Source organism: Choloepus didactylus, chromosome 1 (genome assembly GCF_015220235.1).
Source record: "Choloepus didactylus isolate mChoDid1 chromosome 1, mChoDid1.pri, whole genome shotgun sequence".
Taxonomy (NCBI): domain Eukaryota; kingdom Metazoa; phylum Chordata; class Mammalia; order Pilosa; family Megalonychidae; genus Choloepus; species Choloepus didactylus.
Genome location: NC_051307.1, coordinates 160,388,376 through 160,406,115, shown reverse-complemented (window position 1 = coordinate 160,406,115; position 17,740 = coordinate 160,388,376). Strand labels below are relative to the sequence as shown.

The window sequence follows — 17,740 nt, the reverse complement described above, 5'->3', positions numbered from 1 at the left end:
CATTCCGTATCTGTACTCCGGCATCTGTTTTTCTTACAGCCAGGATATTTTTAGGGGAAAGACATTGCTCCACAGAACCAATTTTTTGGCATAGTTCCTCTCAAATGGAACCAATTAAATATTGTTTCAACTTTATTATGCTTCATATCAATGTGCCAATTTTCCATTAACAAAACGAAACTTTGACTTACAAACTCTGGAAGATACCAATTGAGAATAGCTATGTTTAACCTCTTTCTTCAACTTTCATGACTTTTATTATCTCCTTTTCTCCTGCCTTGTAGAGTGCACCAGCCACTAGCATTGGCTGACAACTATAATTCACCTTTTCTTTTTGTTTCATGCTTATGATAGCAAAAGGTCATCCCTGATTCAACTTTTTCTTCTCAGAGTATGTCTCATCTGTCATATCTGTGCTGCTTCTATTCAGTAGTGCTGTCCTTAAAAAAAAAAAAATGCTTCTTTCCAAAGGCCTTTTGCCTTTTTGTTGTGATCATCCCAACCCATTTTTAATCCTAAGACGTGATTCCCATCAGCATCTATTGCATTGATCTTTTCCTGCAATGTGTATTTAACTTTGAGAGCTGTGAGCATGTTGAAGAATGATAAGGAGACCTAAAATAAAGATCATGACTATAGCTTTAATATTCACAAATAAAGTCAGTTAAGTATGTATCTGTTAGATCACAAACATTTTCTAAGAGTCTTCTAGATATAAGTCACTATGCTAGGTTAGGTGCTAAGGAGAAAAAGAGCTATAATTTTGTCCATCCTTTAGGTGCTAGAGAAATAAAAGGAAGCTAACAGTGCAAAGGTTTGTATGATATGTATAAATTAAATAGTACAGAGATTAGTAAGGGAAGTAGTTGTCAGGGAGGGCTTCTTGAAAGAGATGGATTATTAGCTGGGTCTTAAAGAATAGGCAGCATTAAGATAAGCAGAGATGGGGTGGAATTCTAGGAGAGTAGAATAGCATGAGAAAAGACACAGAGGTGGAAATACATATGACACATTTAGAGAAGAATGGGTTGGCCCAGCTGCCTGGAGTGGGAGTTTCGTTTAGCAAAGTATAGAGATAGGTAGGTCCATCATAATTACGGAGGACCTTAAATGCCCAACTTAGGCATTTAGACTTAATCGTGTAAGTGGAAGAGAAGTCCTGAACATTTTTGGATAATGGAATTATATGTTATAAGAATGCTGTGGAATGGTGAATTGTCTATGATGTAAGGTTGGATAAATACTGTAGCTTATTAGGACCTTCTCCCCTTCCAGCACTCTCAGCATGAAGTAAGACCCTGGGCTTGGTGACAGAGTAGAAATAGAAAGGAAGGAACAAATGTCTAAAGCATTCTGAGGAAAAATTCCTCAGGACTCCAGTATCCCCACCCGGATTCCAGACATCTAGTGGACCAAGCAAGGAACCTGGAAGTTGTCATAGACTTCCCTCTGTTTCACCCCCACACCTATCGACTACCATATTCTTAAGTTTCTACCAAATTTACTCCTTTTGCTCTGTCCTCCATAGCTACTATCCATGTTCATATCTCATCATTTCTTGCCTGGATTAGTGCCAGCTTCCTGAACATTTCCCTACCCCTAGACTTTTCCCCTGCCAGTCCATTCTATTGTACTGTCACAGTAATATTCCAAAAAATACACATCTCATCATGTCACTGTCCTAGTGAAAATTCTTCTGTGGAGTAGGCTAAAGTCCAAGCTTCTTGACCTAACGTATGAGGACCTCCAGGATCTCATTCCAACATACTTATGTCTCCTCTTACCACCCCAACATTCCAAATTCTAGTCATTCTTAACAAGGCATTTGTATGGGCTACCTTCTTTTCCCACAACACCCTTCCTTTCCTTTTACCCACAGCACCCTTCTTTCCTCTTGACCTTTTTAGAGACTCTCACTGGCCCTCCCAGGTCCTCCATGATACCCTTTGCTTAATCTGTAATGGCTGTCTGTCATCCAGTTATATATTTTTTTAAATTAGTGTTTGTACTAGACTATGAGCTCCTCATGGGGCGCAGTCCTGTGTCTTAATTTCTTTATATCCCAAGTATCATCGTACCTGGCACACAGTATTCAATAACTGATTAAGGAAGAAAACAAGAAAATTTGGAGACTAATTTGGGTATGAAGGAGAGAAATAAGTAAAAAATGATTTCTAAATTTCAAGCCTAGATAACTCAGAATGGTACCACCGTTAACAAAAATAGACATCCAGAAAAAGGCTGATTTTGAAAGGAAGATGCTAAATTTGGTTTTAGATATGTTGACTTTTCTGTTAGAATAAAGTATCCAAATAAGTACCATCAGCAGTTAGTTTGAAGGTGAGGAACTCAGGGAGCTCAGAAGACTTAATAGAGTGTTCGCTTTTTTGAGGCTGTTTCTTTAAAGTCTAATTTCAAAAACCCCTTACCAGGTTGGCCCTGAAATGTCTGCCAACTTGGGTCAACAGAAGTTATGTCTTATAAGTAGTATATAGTGGTCTACATGATGTGTTTTCTCCTGGCTGGTTGGTAGCTCTGAAATTCTGGTTTTAGATGTTCTATGCTGAACCTGAAAGGACATTCTTCCCCATGTGGATTTTAATAACACATATTTTACCTACATTTGTTCAGTCATCACTTTAGTCTCAGCCCCAAAGTCATTCTACAAAAATAATATACCATCTTGTTATTGAATTTTTACTAAGATGTCCCTTTGACAAAAGGGAAAAATTTTTTAATCACTGAAAAGAAAGCACTCAATTCTTTATCTAAATGGTTTTCCTAAGAAGTTGTTTCTTTTGTAGGTTGCTGAATAACCATCATGATGATGCCTCTAAGTTCATCTATCTTTTAGCAAAGCCCAGCTGCAACTCTCTAGAACAGGAGGATTTCATCCCTTTACTTCAGGTAATTTTCATGTCCTTTTGAAAATGGGGTTTTATTTTTGGAATTTCAGAGGTTTTTAAAATTTTGCAGCTAAGAGCTATGTAAAACTATACAAATCTAGGGGTCACATTTCTAGAAGAGTGGTTTTAAAACTTGTTTTAGCAGCAGAATCCATTTCTTAAATGAAGTCTAACACAGAAGCCATAGTAAAACAGAACTGGGATACTCCCAATGAAGCAGGGAGAGGGGCCACTCAGCTTCCCCCTTGCTCACCACAGCAATCACTGAAGCACCTTCTGAAATGTTAGGATTCAAGAAGATAATTTGAAAAATGCTGTTATAGAACATAACTGAGAACCTGGTAGAAAGAAGAAAAGGCCATGGAACAATCAGACCCACTCTCATAAACCCTGGGGTTTGAACTCAGTGCCTCTTGACTCTTAATTTAAGGACAGTTTTAAAATGAGTTGTTGTTCTAGTTTGCTAATGCTGCCGGAATGCAAAACACCAGAGATGGATTGGCTTTTATAAAAGGGGGTTTATTTGGTTACACAGTTACAGTCTTAAGGCCATAAAGTGTCCAAGGTAACACATCAGCAATCGCATACCTTCACTGGAGGGTGGCCAATGGTGTCTGGAAAACCTCTGTTAGCTGGCTTCCTCCCAGAACATTCCTCTCTAGGCTGCAGCTCTTCAAAAATGTCACTTGTAGTTGCACTTGGGGTATTCATCCTGTCTTAGCTTCTCCAGAGCAAGAGTCTGCTTTCAACGGCTGTCTTCAAACTGTCTCTCATCTGTAGCTCCTGTGCTTTCTTCAAAGTGTCCCTCTTGGCTATAGCAAGCTCTTCAGAACATCACTCACAGCTGCACTGCGTTCCCTCTGCCCATCAGCTCATTTATATGGCTCCACTGATCAAGGCCCACCCTGCATGGGTGGGGCCATACATCCATGGAAGTATCTCATCAGATTCATCACCCACAGCTGGATGGGGTGCATTCCAAAGAAACACTCAAAGAATTACGAGCTAATCAATACTGATAATGTCTGCCCACACAAGATTACATCAAAGATAATGGCGTTTGGGCGAACACAACACATTCAAACTGGCACAGCTGTTTTCTGATTTTTCAACCCAAAGCATATTTGAAACCAAGAATTAGGAGGAAGGAAAAGGGGATAACTAGAATCAAGCACACTGAGATCTGCAAAGACAGTTGCTACCAGACTACAAAAGTAATTGGGAGGAGAGAGAAAATATATTTTCGAAAAAGAAACAAGAACTATAAAAGCACTCCAGTCTGGGAGTAATTTAGGATAAGAGCACATATAGCCCTCTATATTCAGTAATCCCCTGTCCTTTTATCAGACTTTAGTCAAGATCATTAAATTTATATTAGGAGCATAGATTCTTTATATTCACTTATCCAGAAAACTCACTTATGTGGAAAAGCTTTCATTGATGGAACCAAATAAATATGATACCACTATATTTCTCATTTTTCCTTTTCTGTTTGTGAAACTTTAAACTCTGTAAGTTTAAATATAAATGGACAACCGGACATAGGAAAACCATAATCACAAAAGAGCAAGATCAGGATGAAGAAACAGAAACAGTGGCCCAGAAGAAACAGAGCTAATTCAGGAAACAAAAGAGATGAGAATTTTACAAACACTAATTACACATACTGGTATAACTAAATGATTGAATAAATTAATAAATGGAGAAGAGACAAATCATCTGTGAAGAAAAATTCCAAATAATTTATGTAGATACTACACCCTCAAGCAGGGAAGCATAACTCCCTACTTCTTAAGTGCAGGCTATGCATAGGGACTTCCTTCCACAGAGCACCATTTGGAAGGTGGGGGGAGGTAGATAACTAAAGTGGTGGAGCATGACAAATACTGCCTTAGCCAGATGATTGGGGTCAACATCAACAGTGATAAATCATGTTGATAGGATGTACCTTTTATATGATGTGATATAAATGGCACTTTAGCTCTGTGGTCTTCCTCACAAAAATCCATAGCCCCAGTCTAATTATGAGAAAAATATCGGACAGATTCAATTGAAGGAGACTTCTGGGGAAAAAGGCACAGTAGAGAGCTCTAGGACTCAATCCTCCCATCAAAACAACTATTGAACAGGCAGGAACTGTCTAAAACAACTATTTTGAAACTCCAGAAGCAAGAAGAACACTATACAGCAGCCAGAGAAGAGTGGGAGCAAGAGGCAGATGAATTATGGTAAAAAACTGTAAATTGCTTTCTCTGTATGGTGGCCAGCAGCATCCATACCCCCCTCGTGAAAAGCCACTATGGGGTCCAGTGCCTGGCTAGCTTTTGGTGATGGAAAGGGATGTAAAAATCCTCTTCCCCAAGAACAGGGATGGGTGCAGCAGACTGCTGATCACAGCTGTTAAGTAGTGAATTTGGATCACAAAGTCCTGCCTCTGGGGTCAGGTATTGTTTCAGCCCTTCCTGGACAGAGGTGGTGGCGGAGATTTAAAGACGCAGCACTTCCTCAGGGCTGCAGGGGACAGTTAGCTAAAGGGCTGCATTTGCTTGGCAGGCCAGGAAAGCTTAGCTTTGGGAAGCCATTTGATAACAGAGCTTTTGGAGATCAATGAAATTGACAAACCTTTAGCTATACTGGCAAAGAAAAAAAGAGAGAGGATACAAATGATGAAAATCAGAAATGAAAAAGGGGATATTACTACCAACCCCACTGAAATAAAAAGGACCATAACAAGATACTATGAGCAACTATCAACCAATACATTAGATAACCTAGATGAGATGGACAAATTCTTAGAAACACACAACCACCTACACTGACTCAAGAAGAAATGGAAGATCTCAGCAAACCAGTTACTAGTTAAAGAGATTGGATCAGTAATTAAAATCCTCCCAACAAAGAAAAGTCCAGGACCAGATGGCTTCACGGAGGAATTCTACCACTCATTCCAAGAAGAATTAATACTGATCCTGTTCAAACTCTGCCAAAAAAATTGAAGAGGAGGGAGCACTCCCTAATTCATTCTACAAGGCCAACATCACCCTCATACCAAAGCTAGGTAAAGATACTACAAGAAGGAAAACTACAGACCAAGATCTCTTCTGAATATAGATGCAAAAAAATCCTCAACAAAATACTAGCAAACTGAATCCAACAGCATATTTAAAGGATTATACACCATGATCAAGTGGGATTTATCCCTGGTAGGCAAGGTTGGTTTAACATAAGAAAATCAATAAATGTAATACACCCCAGTAACAGAATGAAGGAAAAAAACCACATGATCATCTCAATTGATGCAGAAAAGGCATTTGACAAAATCCAACATCTTTCTTGATAAAAAACACTTGGAACACTAGAAATAGAAAGGAAAGTTCCTCAGCATGATAAAGGGCATATATGAAAAGCCCACAGCTAACCTCTACTTAATGGTGAAAGACTGAAAGCTTTCACTCTGAGATCAGGAACAAGACAAGGATGCCCACTGTCACCACTGTTATTCAATATTGTACCAGAAGTTCTAGCCAGAGCAGTTAGTCAAGAAAAAGAAATAAAAGGTATCCAAAGGAAAGGAAGAAGTAAAACTTGCCTTATTTGCAGATGACATCATTGTATATAAAGAAAGCCCAAAAAAAAAACAAAAACAAAAAACACAACAAAGTTCATAGAGCTAATAAATGAATTCAGCAAAGTGGCAGGGTACAAGATCAATCATCAGTAGTGGGTTCTATACACAAGCAAGACAATGGAAGAAGAAATTAAGAAAAAAATTCCATTAACAGTAGCAACTAAAAGAATCAAATGTCTAGGAATAAATCTAACACAGGGTGTAGATGACTTGTACACAGAAAACTAAAAAAAATTCCTAAAATTAATTAAAGAAGACCTAAGTAAATGGAAGGATATTTCGTGTTCATTGATCGGAAGACTAAGTATCATTAAGATGTCAATACTACCCAAAGCAATTTATAGATTAAATGCAATCCCAACCAAAATTCCAACAACCTTCTTTGCAGAAATGGAAAAGCCAATCATCAAGTTTATACAGAAGGGTAAGGGGCCCCAGATAGCCAAAGCTATCTTGAAAAAGAGGAGTGAAGTTGGAGGACTCACACTTGCTGATCTTAAAAATTACTAGAAAGCCACAGTAAACAAAACAGCACGGTACTCACACAAGGACAGATATGTAGACCAATGGAATAGAATTGAGAGCTCGGATATCAACCCTTATGTTTATGGCCAAATGATTTTTGACACGGTGGCAAGACTGCTCAATTGGGAAATAGCAGTCTCTTCAACCAACGGTGCTTTGAAAACTGGATCTCCATTAACAAAGAAAAAGAGTACCCCTCACTCACACCATATTTAAAAATCAACTCAAAATAGATCAAAGACCTTAATATAAGAACTAGAACTATGAAACTCCTAGAAGAAGTTGTAGGGAGGATTCCTCAAGACCTTGTTGGGACAATGGTTTCTTAGACTGTATACCCAGAGCACAAGCAACAAAAGAAAAAAATAGGTAAATGAGACCACATCAAAATTAAAAACTCTTGTTACTCAAGAACTTTATCATGAAGGTAAAACAGCCACTTGCACAATAGGAGAAAATATTTGGAAACCACGTATCTAATAAAGGTTTAATGAACAATATATAAAGAAATCCTTCAACTAACAAAAAGACAACCCAATTTAGAAATGGACAAAGGACTTGAACAGACATCTCTCCAAAGAAAATATGCAAATGGCCAAAAAGCACATGAAAAGATGTTCAACATCATTAGCCATTAGGGAAATGCAAATCAAAACTACAATGAGATATCATTTCACTTCCATTAAAATGGCTGCTATTAAAAACATGGAGCATAACAAGTGTTGGAAAGGATGCAGAGAAACAGGAACACTCCTTCATTGATGGTGGCAATGTAAAATGGTGCAGCCGCTATGGAAGACAGTTTGGTGATTCCTCAGAAAGCTAAGTATAGAACTACCATATGACCCAGCAATCCCACTACTAGGTATATACCCCAAATAATTGAAAGCAGGGACTTGAACAGATAGTTGCACACAAGTGTTCATAGCAGCATTATTCACAGTTGCCAAAAATGGAAGCAATAAAATGCTGTAGGTACATAGAATGGAATATAATTCAGTTGTAAAAGGACTGAAGTCCCGATATATGTAACAACATGGATGAACCTAGAAGACATCATCTTGAGTGAAATAAACCAGAGACAAAAGGACAAATACCGTACAATCTCTCTGTTTGGAAACAATTAGAATAAGCAAAATTCATAGAGTCAGAATCTAGAATATATGTTACCAGGAGATTCAGTAGAGATAAGGAATAGGAAGTTAAGGCTTAAAATATACAGGGTTCCTATTGGAATGATGGAAATGTTTTGGTAATGGATGGTGGTGATGGTAGCACAACATCATGAATGCAATTAACAGCACTGAAATATATATCTGAATTTATTAGAAGGGGAAATGTTAGATTGTATATATGTTAACAGTAATTTTTTTTTTTTAAATCCATGGGTGTACACTACACAAACAACAAACCCTAAGTTAAACTGCGGGCTTTAATTAATAAAATAATTATAAAAATGTGCTCTTATCAATTGTAACAAATGTTCCACACCAGTGTGAGGTGTTGCAAGGAGTGGTATATGCGAAACCTGTATTTTATTCCTGAGTGTTCTGTAAACCCACAACTTTAATTAAAAAAAAAATTCAAATGGAGGGAGATATTACAAAATACCTAACCAATACTCCTCAAAACTATCAAGGTTATCAAAGGTAAGGAAAGACTGAGAAACTATCACTGCCAATAGGAGCCTAAGGAAACATGATAGCTAAATGTAATGTGGTATCCTGAAACAGAAAAAAGACATTAGGTAAAAATTAGAAAATCTGAATAAAGAATATACTTTAATAATAATAATGATAATGAATCAATATTGCTTTATTAATTGTAACAAATGTACCATTCTAAGGTAGGATGTTAATAATGGGGAAACTGAGTACAGGATGGAAATTCTCTATACTATTGTATTCATTTCCTGGTTGCTAAAACAAATGCCATACAATAGGTTGGCTTAGTAACAGGAATTTATTGGTTCACAGTTCCAGAGGCTAGAAGGTTTGCTTTCTCCAGGGGTTGGTATCTTCTGGCTGGCCCACAATCTTTGGGATTTCTTGGCTTTTCCATCATATGGCAGTGCACATGGCAGCGACATTTCTTTTCTCCTTTGGTTTCCATTGACTTCCAACTTCTGGCCGCTCCCCATGGATTCCCTCTCTGTGGCCTTCTCTATAAGAACTCCAGTAATAGGAGTAAGACCCATCCTAATTCAGTTGGCAACACCTTATCTGAAGTAACCTCAACAAAAGGTCCTATTTAGAATGGGTTCATACCCATAGGAATGGATTAAAATTAAGAAAATGTTTTTTTGGAGTATATAACTCCAAGACATCACAGTCACCTCCAAAAGTCATATTCTCCCCACTTGAAAAATTCATTCTATCACAACATCCCAAAAGTGTTAAGCCATTTTAGAACAATGCAAAATCCAAAGTCTCATCAAAATCAAGGATGGGTGTGGTCCACTTTGGAGTGATATTCCTGTCTGTGTACCTGTAAAACCCAGAGAAAAAGTTACCTACTTCCAATTTACAATGGTGGGACAGGCATAGGATGAACATTCCCACTCCAGAAAGGAGAAACTGGAAGGAAAACAGGGGTCATGGGTCCCAAACAAGTTCAAAACCCAGCAAGGCAAACTTAGATTTCAAGGTCTGAGAGTCATCTATGGATTGATGTTTTGTTCTCCAGGCCTGATGGAATGGCATCCGAAGGACTTGGTAGTGGCCGTGCTCTCCCCGAACACTGGTGAAACTTTCACCCTCTCTGAGCATAGGATGGTGGCCGGGCCCTCCACGAACACCAGGGCACAGGCCAAACCACTGCCAAGCATTGGGGAGACAGTACTCTCTCTGAACAAGGGGGTACAGTGCTTGCCTCTTCCAAGTCCAGGGGCAGACCTGCCCTTTCCACACACATTGGTGGGCCTGTTCTTTTGACCCAAGGAGATCTTTTCATTCCAGACTTTGCTTCTATGGTTCTGCCGTCAAAGTCATTATTTTTCCAGTTTGTCTCTTCTTGGTCCTTTTCATTTCAGGCTGGCAGTGGTTTTGCTCATACAGATTGTGCAAAAAACTTTGTCAGCTTTGCATGCAGTTTAGGTGAGTCCAAACCATCAGACAAAAGAACTTCCTACAGATCCTTCCTATATAACTGTATTTACAATCCTGACTTTCCCTGAAATGGCTGATTGGATCCATGTTTAGCCACAACCTATTTAGCACAGAATTGTTCAGTTAAACCCTCACATGGAACCCTATTTTTTACGGACTCACTTTCAGGAGGATCAAGGAGGTCCTGATAGAGTTGTTTCTGGCACTGGTCTCAGCACACTTTCTGGATAGGCTGAGAATTTTTTAAAACATCAGTTTATGATTCCTTTGTGCTTAAGAGTTGAATTCTCAGCTTATCACTTTCCTCTCGCTTATTACTATAAGCTGCAAGGAGAAGGCAGGCTGCATCTTCCTCACTTAACATGAAATCTCCTCAGTTAAATATCGAAGCTCCTTGCTTACAAGTTCCACAACTTTGCCAAGATCTCTGCCACTTTATAACAAGGATCCCCTTTCCTCAAGTTTCCAATAACACATTCAAATTTGTTTTTAAGGCCTCACTGGAAGTGCTTTTAGCATCCATATCTCTACCAACATTCTGTTCTTGGTGAATTAAGTATTCTCTAAGACAGTACAACTTTCTCTACAGCTTTTCTCATTTTTGAGTCCTCACAATTCTTCCAGCCTCTACCCATTACCCGATTCCAAAGCAGTTTCTCATTTTTTAAGTATTTGTCATAGCAACACTCAATTTTCCAGTACCAAATACTGTTTGTTTCTTAGCTGCTAAAACAAATACTGTAAAATGTGTTGGGTTGTGCCAGTTTGAATGTATTATGACCCCCAAATGCCATTATCTTTGATATAATCTTGTGTGGGCAGACCTATCAGTGTTAGATTGTAATTCTTTGAGTGTTTCCATGGAGATGCACCCCACCCAACTGTGGGTGATGACTCTGATTGGATAATTTCCATGGAGGTGTTGGCCCCGCCCATTCAGGGTGGGTCTGAATTAAATTACTGGAGCACTGTATAAGATCAGACAGAAGGAATGAACCAAGAGGGACACTATGAAGAAAGCACAGGAGCTACAGATGAGAGATAGTTTGAAAACAGCCATTGAAAGCAGACTCTTGCTCCAGAGAAGCTAGGAGAGGACAAATACCCCAAGAGCAACTAAGAGTGACATTTTTGAGGAACTGCAGCTTAGAGGAGAACATCCTGGGAGAAAGCCATTTTGAAACCAGAACTTTGGAGCAGACGCCAGCCATGTCCCTTCCCAGCTAACAGAGGTTTTCTGGACACCACTCACTGGCTACCCTCTAGTGAAGGTACCCGATTGCTGATGTGTCACCTTGGACACTTGATGGCCTTAAGACTGTAACTGTGTAACCAAATAAACCCCTTTTGTAAAAGCCAATCCATCTCTGGTGTTTTGCATTCTGGCAGCATTAGCAAACTAGAACATGGGTTAACAACAGGAAGTTATCGGCTCACAATTTCAAAAGCTTGCTTCCTTCCAGGGTCACTGTCTTCCAACTAGCTAGCAGTCTTTGGGGTCCTTTGGCTTTTCCATCACTTGGCAGTCTTTTTCCTCTGAGTTTCACTGACCTCCAGCTTCTGGTTGTTCCCCATGGCTTCACTCTATGTGGCCTTCTCTATAAGGACTCCTGTAATCGGATTAAGATCCTTTCTGATTCTGTTCATCAAAAGGTCCTATTTACAATGGATTCTAACTCCAAGTCACCCACAACTATCTTCTCAAATTTTCTGTAAATCTATAACTGTTAAAAAAAATTGTCTATTTTTAAAATGACTAATATATTCAGAGAGATTATAAAAACAAGAGTCATAAACAAGAATAGAATATTGTGAAAACAGGAAATAAATTTCCTTTCCTAGATGAAACGGATAATTTCCTAGGAAAATACATATGACCAAAATTGATGAGGTGATTTAGAAAGCTTAAACAGACTAATATCTACAGGAATAGAGAAGTGTATTAAGGAACTACCCCACAAAAAGCACCAGGCCCAGATGCTTTCACAGAGAATTTATACCAAACCTTCAAAGGCCGGATAGTCCTAATACTCTATATAAATTATTCCACAGCACTGAAGAGGAAGGAAAATTAGTTAACATATATATATATATGTGTATATATATATATATATACATATATATATACATATATACATATATATATATATACACACACACACACATTTTTTTTTTTTAATTGAGATTGTTCACATACCATACAACTATCTAAAGATCCAAAGTGTGCAATCAGTTGCCCATGGTATCATCATACAGCTGTGCATCATTACCACAATTAATTTTTTTTTCAATTTTTAGAACATTTTCATTACTCCAGAAAAGAAATAAAGACAAAAAAAGGAAACTCCAATCCTCCCATACCCCTAACCACCACCCTCTCCATTATTGATTCATAGTTTTGGTATAGTATATTTGTTACTGTAGATGAAAGAATGTTAAAATACTACTAACTGGAGTATATAGTTTGCAATAGGTATATATTTTTTTCTTATATGCCTCTCTATTATTAACTTCTAGTTATAGTGTCACACATTTGTTGTAGTTCATGAGAAAGATTTCTAATATTTGTATAGTTAATGACGGACATTGTCCACCACAAGATTCACTGTTTTATACATTCCCATCTTTTAACCTCAAACTTTCCTTCTGGTGACATACATGACTCTGAGCTTACCCTTTTCACCACCTTCACACACCTTTCAGCTCTGTTAGTTATTCTCACAATATGCTACCATCACCGCTGTCCATTTCCAAACATTTAAGTTCACCCTAGTTGAACATTCTGCTCATAATAAGCAACAGCTCCCCATTCTTTAGCCTCATTCTATATCCTGGTAACTTATATTTGATGTCTATGAGTTTACATATTATAATTAGTTCATGTCAGTGAGACCCTGCAATATTTGCTTTTATGTGTCTGTCTTATTTCACTCAGTATGGTGCCCTCAAGATTTCTTCATCAACCCATTTCTTTTAGGACAGTTTTGTTCACACACCATACAGGAATCGTTGGTTCCCTGTATAGTACGTATTTATGTATTCAGCACCATCGCCACTATCTATATAAGGACATCTCCATTTCTTCCACAAAGAAGGAGGAAGAGTCAAAGAAGGCAGAGAGACAAAAGAAAAAGAAAAGAGAAAGAGAGAGAGAGAAAAAAATCATGACCGCTAGAAAGCAACAAAAGGAAAAATAGCATTAACCTAAAGTAGAATAAAGAGTCAGACAACATCACCAATGCCAGGAGTCCCATACCCTTCCCCAGTCCCTGCCCACCCCATATGCATTTAGCTTTGGTATATTGCCTTTGTTATATTAAAGGAAGCATAATACAAAGTTTCCATTAATTGTAGTCTCTAGTTTGCATTGATTGTATTTCCCCCCAATCCCACCCTATTTTTAACACCTTGTAATGTTGACATTCATTTGTTCTACCTCATGCCAAAACATATTTGTACCTTTTATTACAATCGCTGAGCACCCTAGGTTTCCCTGAGTTACACAGTCCCATCTTTATCATTCGTCTTTTGTTCTGGTGTCCCACATGGTCCCGACCTTCCTCTTTCAACCTTATTCACAGTCATCTTTGTTCAGTGTACTTACACTGCTGTGCTACTATCTCCCCAAATTGTTTTCCTTACCTCTCACTCCTGTCCTTTCCTTTCTGTCTGCAGTGCTTCCTTTAGTGTTTCCTGTTGAGCAGGTATCTTGTTCAGAAACTCTGTCATTGTCTGTTTGTCAGAGAATATTTTAAGCTCTCCCTCACATTTGAAGGATACTTTTGCCGGATATAGGATTCTTGGTTGGTGGTTTTTCTCTTTCAGTATCTTAAATATATCACCCCACTTCCTTCTTGCCTCCATGGTTTCTATTGAGACACCCACACATAGTCTTATCGAGCTTCCTTTGTGTGTGATGGATTGCTTTTCTCTTGCTGCTTTCAGGATTCTCTCTTTATCTTTGATGTTTGATAATCTGATTATTGTCTTGGCGTAGGCCTATTCAGATCTATTCTGTGTGGGGTATGCTGTGTTTCTTGGATCCATAATTTTATGTCTTTCATAAGACATGGGAAATTTTCATTGATTATTTCCTCTATTATTGCTTCTGCCACCTTTCCCTTCTATTCTCCTTCTGGGACACCAATGACACGTACTTTCTTGCTTTTCATTTTGTCCTTAAGTTCCCGGAGATGTTGCTCTTTTTTCCCATTCTTTTCTCTATCTGTTCTTTTGTGTGTAGGCTTTCAGGTGCCTTGTTCTCCAGTTCCTGAGTGTTTTCTTTTCACTCTTGAGATCTGCTGTTGTATGTCTCCATTGTTTCTTTCATCTCTTGTGTTGTGCCTTTCACTTCTATAGATTCTGCCAGTTGGTTTTTCAAACTTTCAGTTTCTACCTTATGTACGCCCAGTGTTTTCATTATATGCTTCATCTCTTTTGCCATATCTTCTCTAAACTTTTTGAATTGATTTAGCATTAGTTTAAATTCCTGTATCTCAGTTGAAGTGTAAGTTTGTTCCTTTGACTGAGCCATGACTTTGTTTTTCTTAGTGAAGGTTGTAGTTTCCTGTTGTCTAGGCATGGTTTCCTTGGTTACCCCAATCAGGTTTTCTCAGACCAAAACGGGCTCCAGTCCCAGAAGGAAGAACTATTCAGTATCTGGTTTCCCTGAGGGTGTGTCTTAGAAAATTGGTACACCCTGTGATGCCTCAGGTCACTGTGCTTTTCTGCCCAGCAGGTGGTGCCTGTCAGCCTGTAACACCAGACTGGTGTAATGAGATGTGGCCCATGGCTGTTCTCCCCCAGGCTTTGGGGTGTGCTTCTGAATGGAAGGCAGGTAGTAGAGCTGGGCCCCACCTCTTTCCTCTTAGGGAAGATAGGCCCCCTAGGGAGAGGTCATTAGCATTTGAATGATCTCTCTCTGCCTGTGCTATCTCTACCCTTGTCTGGGTCAGAGCGCTGGGAACTGAAAATAGCTGAGGCTTTCTCCAGTGAGCTGAAACAGGGACAGAAATCCCCCTTCAGGACCAGTCCACGTTCCCCCTCTGGCTCTCCAAGGTCAGTTGTCACCCAAAGCCTCTGTCTGCTTGTTGGGGATTTGTAGCTTGTATTGAGCAGTCCTTGTTTCTTAATTAAAACCCCAGTTGGAGCTCAGCTGAGCTGTGTTCACTTGCTGGGAGAGAGCTGCTCTCTAGCACCATGAGGCTTTGCAGCTCGGGCTGTGGGGGAGGGGGCTCCCGGTTTGGATCTGCAGTTTTTACTTACAGATTTTATGCTGCGATCTCGGGCATTCCTCCCATTTCAGGTTGGTGTATGATGAGTGAACAGTCACATTTGTCCCCCTGAAGTTATTCCGGATTATTTACTAGTTGTTCCTGGTTGTTTATTAGTTGTTCCAGGGGGACAAACTAGCTTCCACGCCTCTCTATGCTGCCATCTTAGATGAGTCCCCAGTTAACTCCTTTAATGAAGCAAGCATAAAACTGATACCTAAACCAGACAGACAGTACATAGAAAGAAACCTCTAGGTGAATATAATGCATGATAAGTGATAAAAAGTAATAAGTAATATATTACCAAAGAGAATCGAATGCCACAGTAAGAAAAGAATACACCATGATCCAATGGAATTTATTGCAGGAAGACAAGATAGGTTGAGTATTAGATATTCATTAATATCATATATCATGTTAACATTTCTAAGAAAAAAGCACAATTGTCTCCATAGATGTTGAGAAGACTTTTGACAGATCTTAACACCCATTCATAAAAAACACTGAAGAAAATAGGATATATTGGGATACGTCCTTAACATGATGAAATATATATATGTATATATATCTTTATATATCTTAGTGTTAAAGTCAGTATCTTATTTAATAGGAAAACACTAGAGTCATTTCCACTAAGATCAGGAACAAAGCATGAATGCCCACTATCTCTGCTATAGTTCAGCATTGTACTAGTGTCATTGTGCCAAAAAAAACCAACCAGATACATAAGAATGGTTAAAGAAGTAAAAGTAACTATTTGCAAATGACATGATATAACCCTAATGTTCTAGTTTGCTAATGCTGCTGCATGCAAAACACCAGAAATGGACTGGCTTTTATAAAAGGGGGTTTGTTTGGTCACACACTTATAGTCTTAAGGCCATAAAGTGTCCATCAACAAAGGGTACCTTCACTGGAGAAAGGCCATTGGCATTCGGAAAACCTCTGTTAGCTGCGAATACACGGGTCTGGCATCTGCTTGTTCCCAGGTTGTGTTTCAAAATGGTGTTTTCCAAAATGTCTGCATCAGCTTCCAATGGCTGTCTTTAAAATGTCTGTCTCAGCTCCAGCTGACCATGAGCTCCTTCTGTCTGAGCTTATATAGTGCTCCAGTAAGCTAAACAAGGCCCATGCTGATTGGGCAGGGCCACACCTCCATGGAAATTATCCAGTCAGAGTTATCACCCACAGTTGGGTGGGTCACATTCCCATGGGCCCTGAACCAATAGGTTCCAACCCAATCCACACTGATACATCTGCCCCCACAAGAATGCATTAAAGAATATGCTTTTTCTGGGGGACATAAGTATACAAACTGGCAGACGTAGGAAAACCAAGAGAATCTATGATAAAACTAACTCAAAAAATAAAATAAATAGTAAAGTAGAAGGAAATAATATACAAAAACCAGTAGATCTTCCACTTCTAACCAAGAGGGAATAACTGGAACTAGATTTGCCTTCCCACTGGAAACAAAAACCACCAAACTAGAAATATAAAACAGTGGTTTTCAAGATGCTGAATATCAGGCAACTAAGAATAGTGATTACTGAGAGACAGAAAACACAGTAGGCCTTATGATTGTCCCAGCTTACTGCCTTGAGAGAATTTCCAAGGCAGAGCCCAGCAGACTCTTTGAGTTTAGGAGACAGTTGAGAGTTCAGAAAGACAAAGGTGACTTAATATTCTCAGGAAAGGGTAGCAGAGAGGAGAGAACTACAAAGCAAAAACCTCAGAGATCTGCAGAGCGTACTGTTCCACAAGTATTTAGCAGAGTACCAATCAGCAAATGTATGTGACGAATCTAACCAAAGCTAAGAGCCATCTAAAAAGATTAGAGGTGACAGTACTTTGGGTTACACAGGGCCAGAAGTGTTTCTGTCCATACCAGCCAGACTGGAATACCTCTTCATTCATGGCACATTGGATAGAATAGTCGTAAGAGTCTTGCATCAGTAGTGGGGAATAGTTCATTAGTCATAGATTAAACACTATTCCAATCTTGCCTAATAAATCTAAAAAACAAGAGTTGAAAAAAGTGTTTCAAAGCAACTTAACAGTTTCACAGAACAAAGCTCAAGACTATTTACAAGAATCCAAAAATATTGACTACCCAGCAAGGTAAAATTCAGTGTCTGGCATAACCAGGCATGCAAAGAAACAGAACAATACAACTGTTAATGAGGAGAAAACCAATAATGAGGAGAAAATCAGTGGGAATGGATCCAGAACTGACACAATGTGGGAACTCAGAGACAGGCACATTAAAACATGTATTACAACTGAATTCCATATATCCCA

The 17,740-nt window shown here is 38.8% G+C and overlaps 1 protein-coding gene across 5 annotated transcripts in view; it reads left to right on the top strand.

The window, feature by feature from the left end:
• PPP2R3A (protein phosphatase 2 regulatory subunit B''alpha) overlaps nt 1-17,740 on the top strand; it is a 243,680-nt gene that overhangs the window by 109,084 nt on the left and 116,856 nt on the right. For all 5 annotated transcript variants that reach the window (XM_037844535.1, XM_037844542.1, XM_037844529.1 and 2 more), the window contains one exon: nt 2,805-2,907. In XM_037844535.1, coding sequence (XP_037700463.1) covers nt 2,805-2,907 — 103 coding nt within the window. The remainder of the gene's footprint in view (nt 1-2,804; nt 2,908-17,740) is intronic.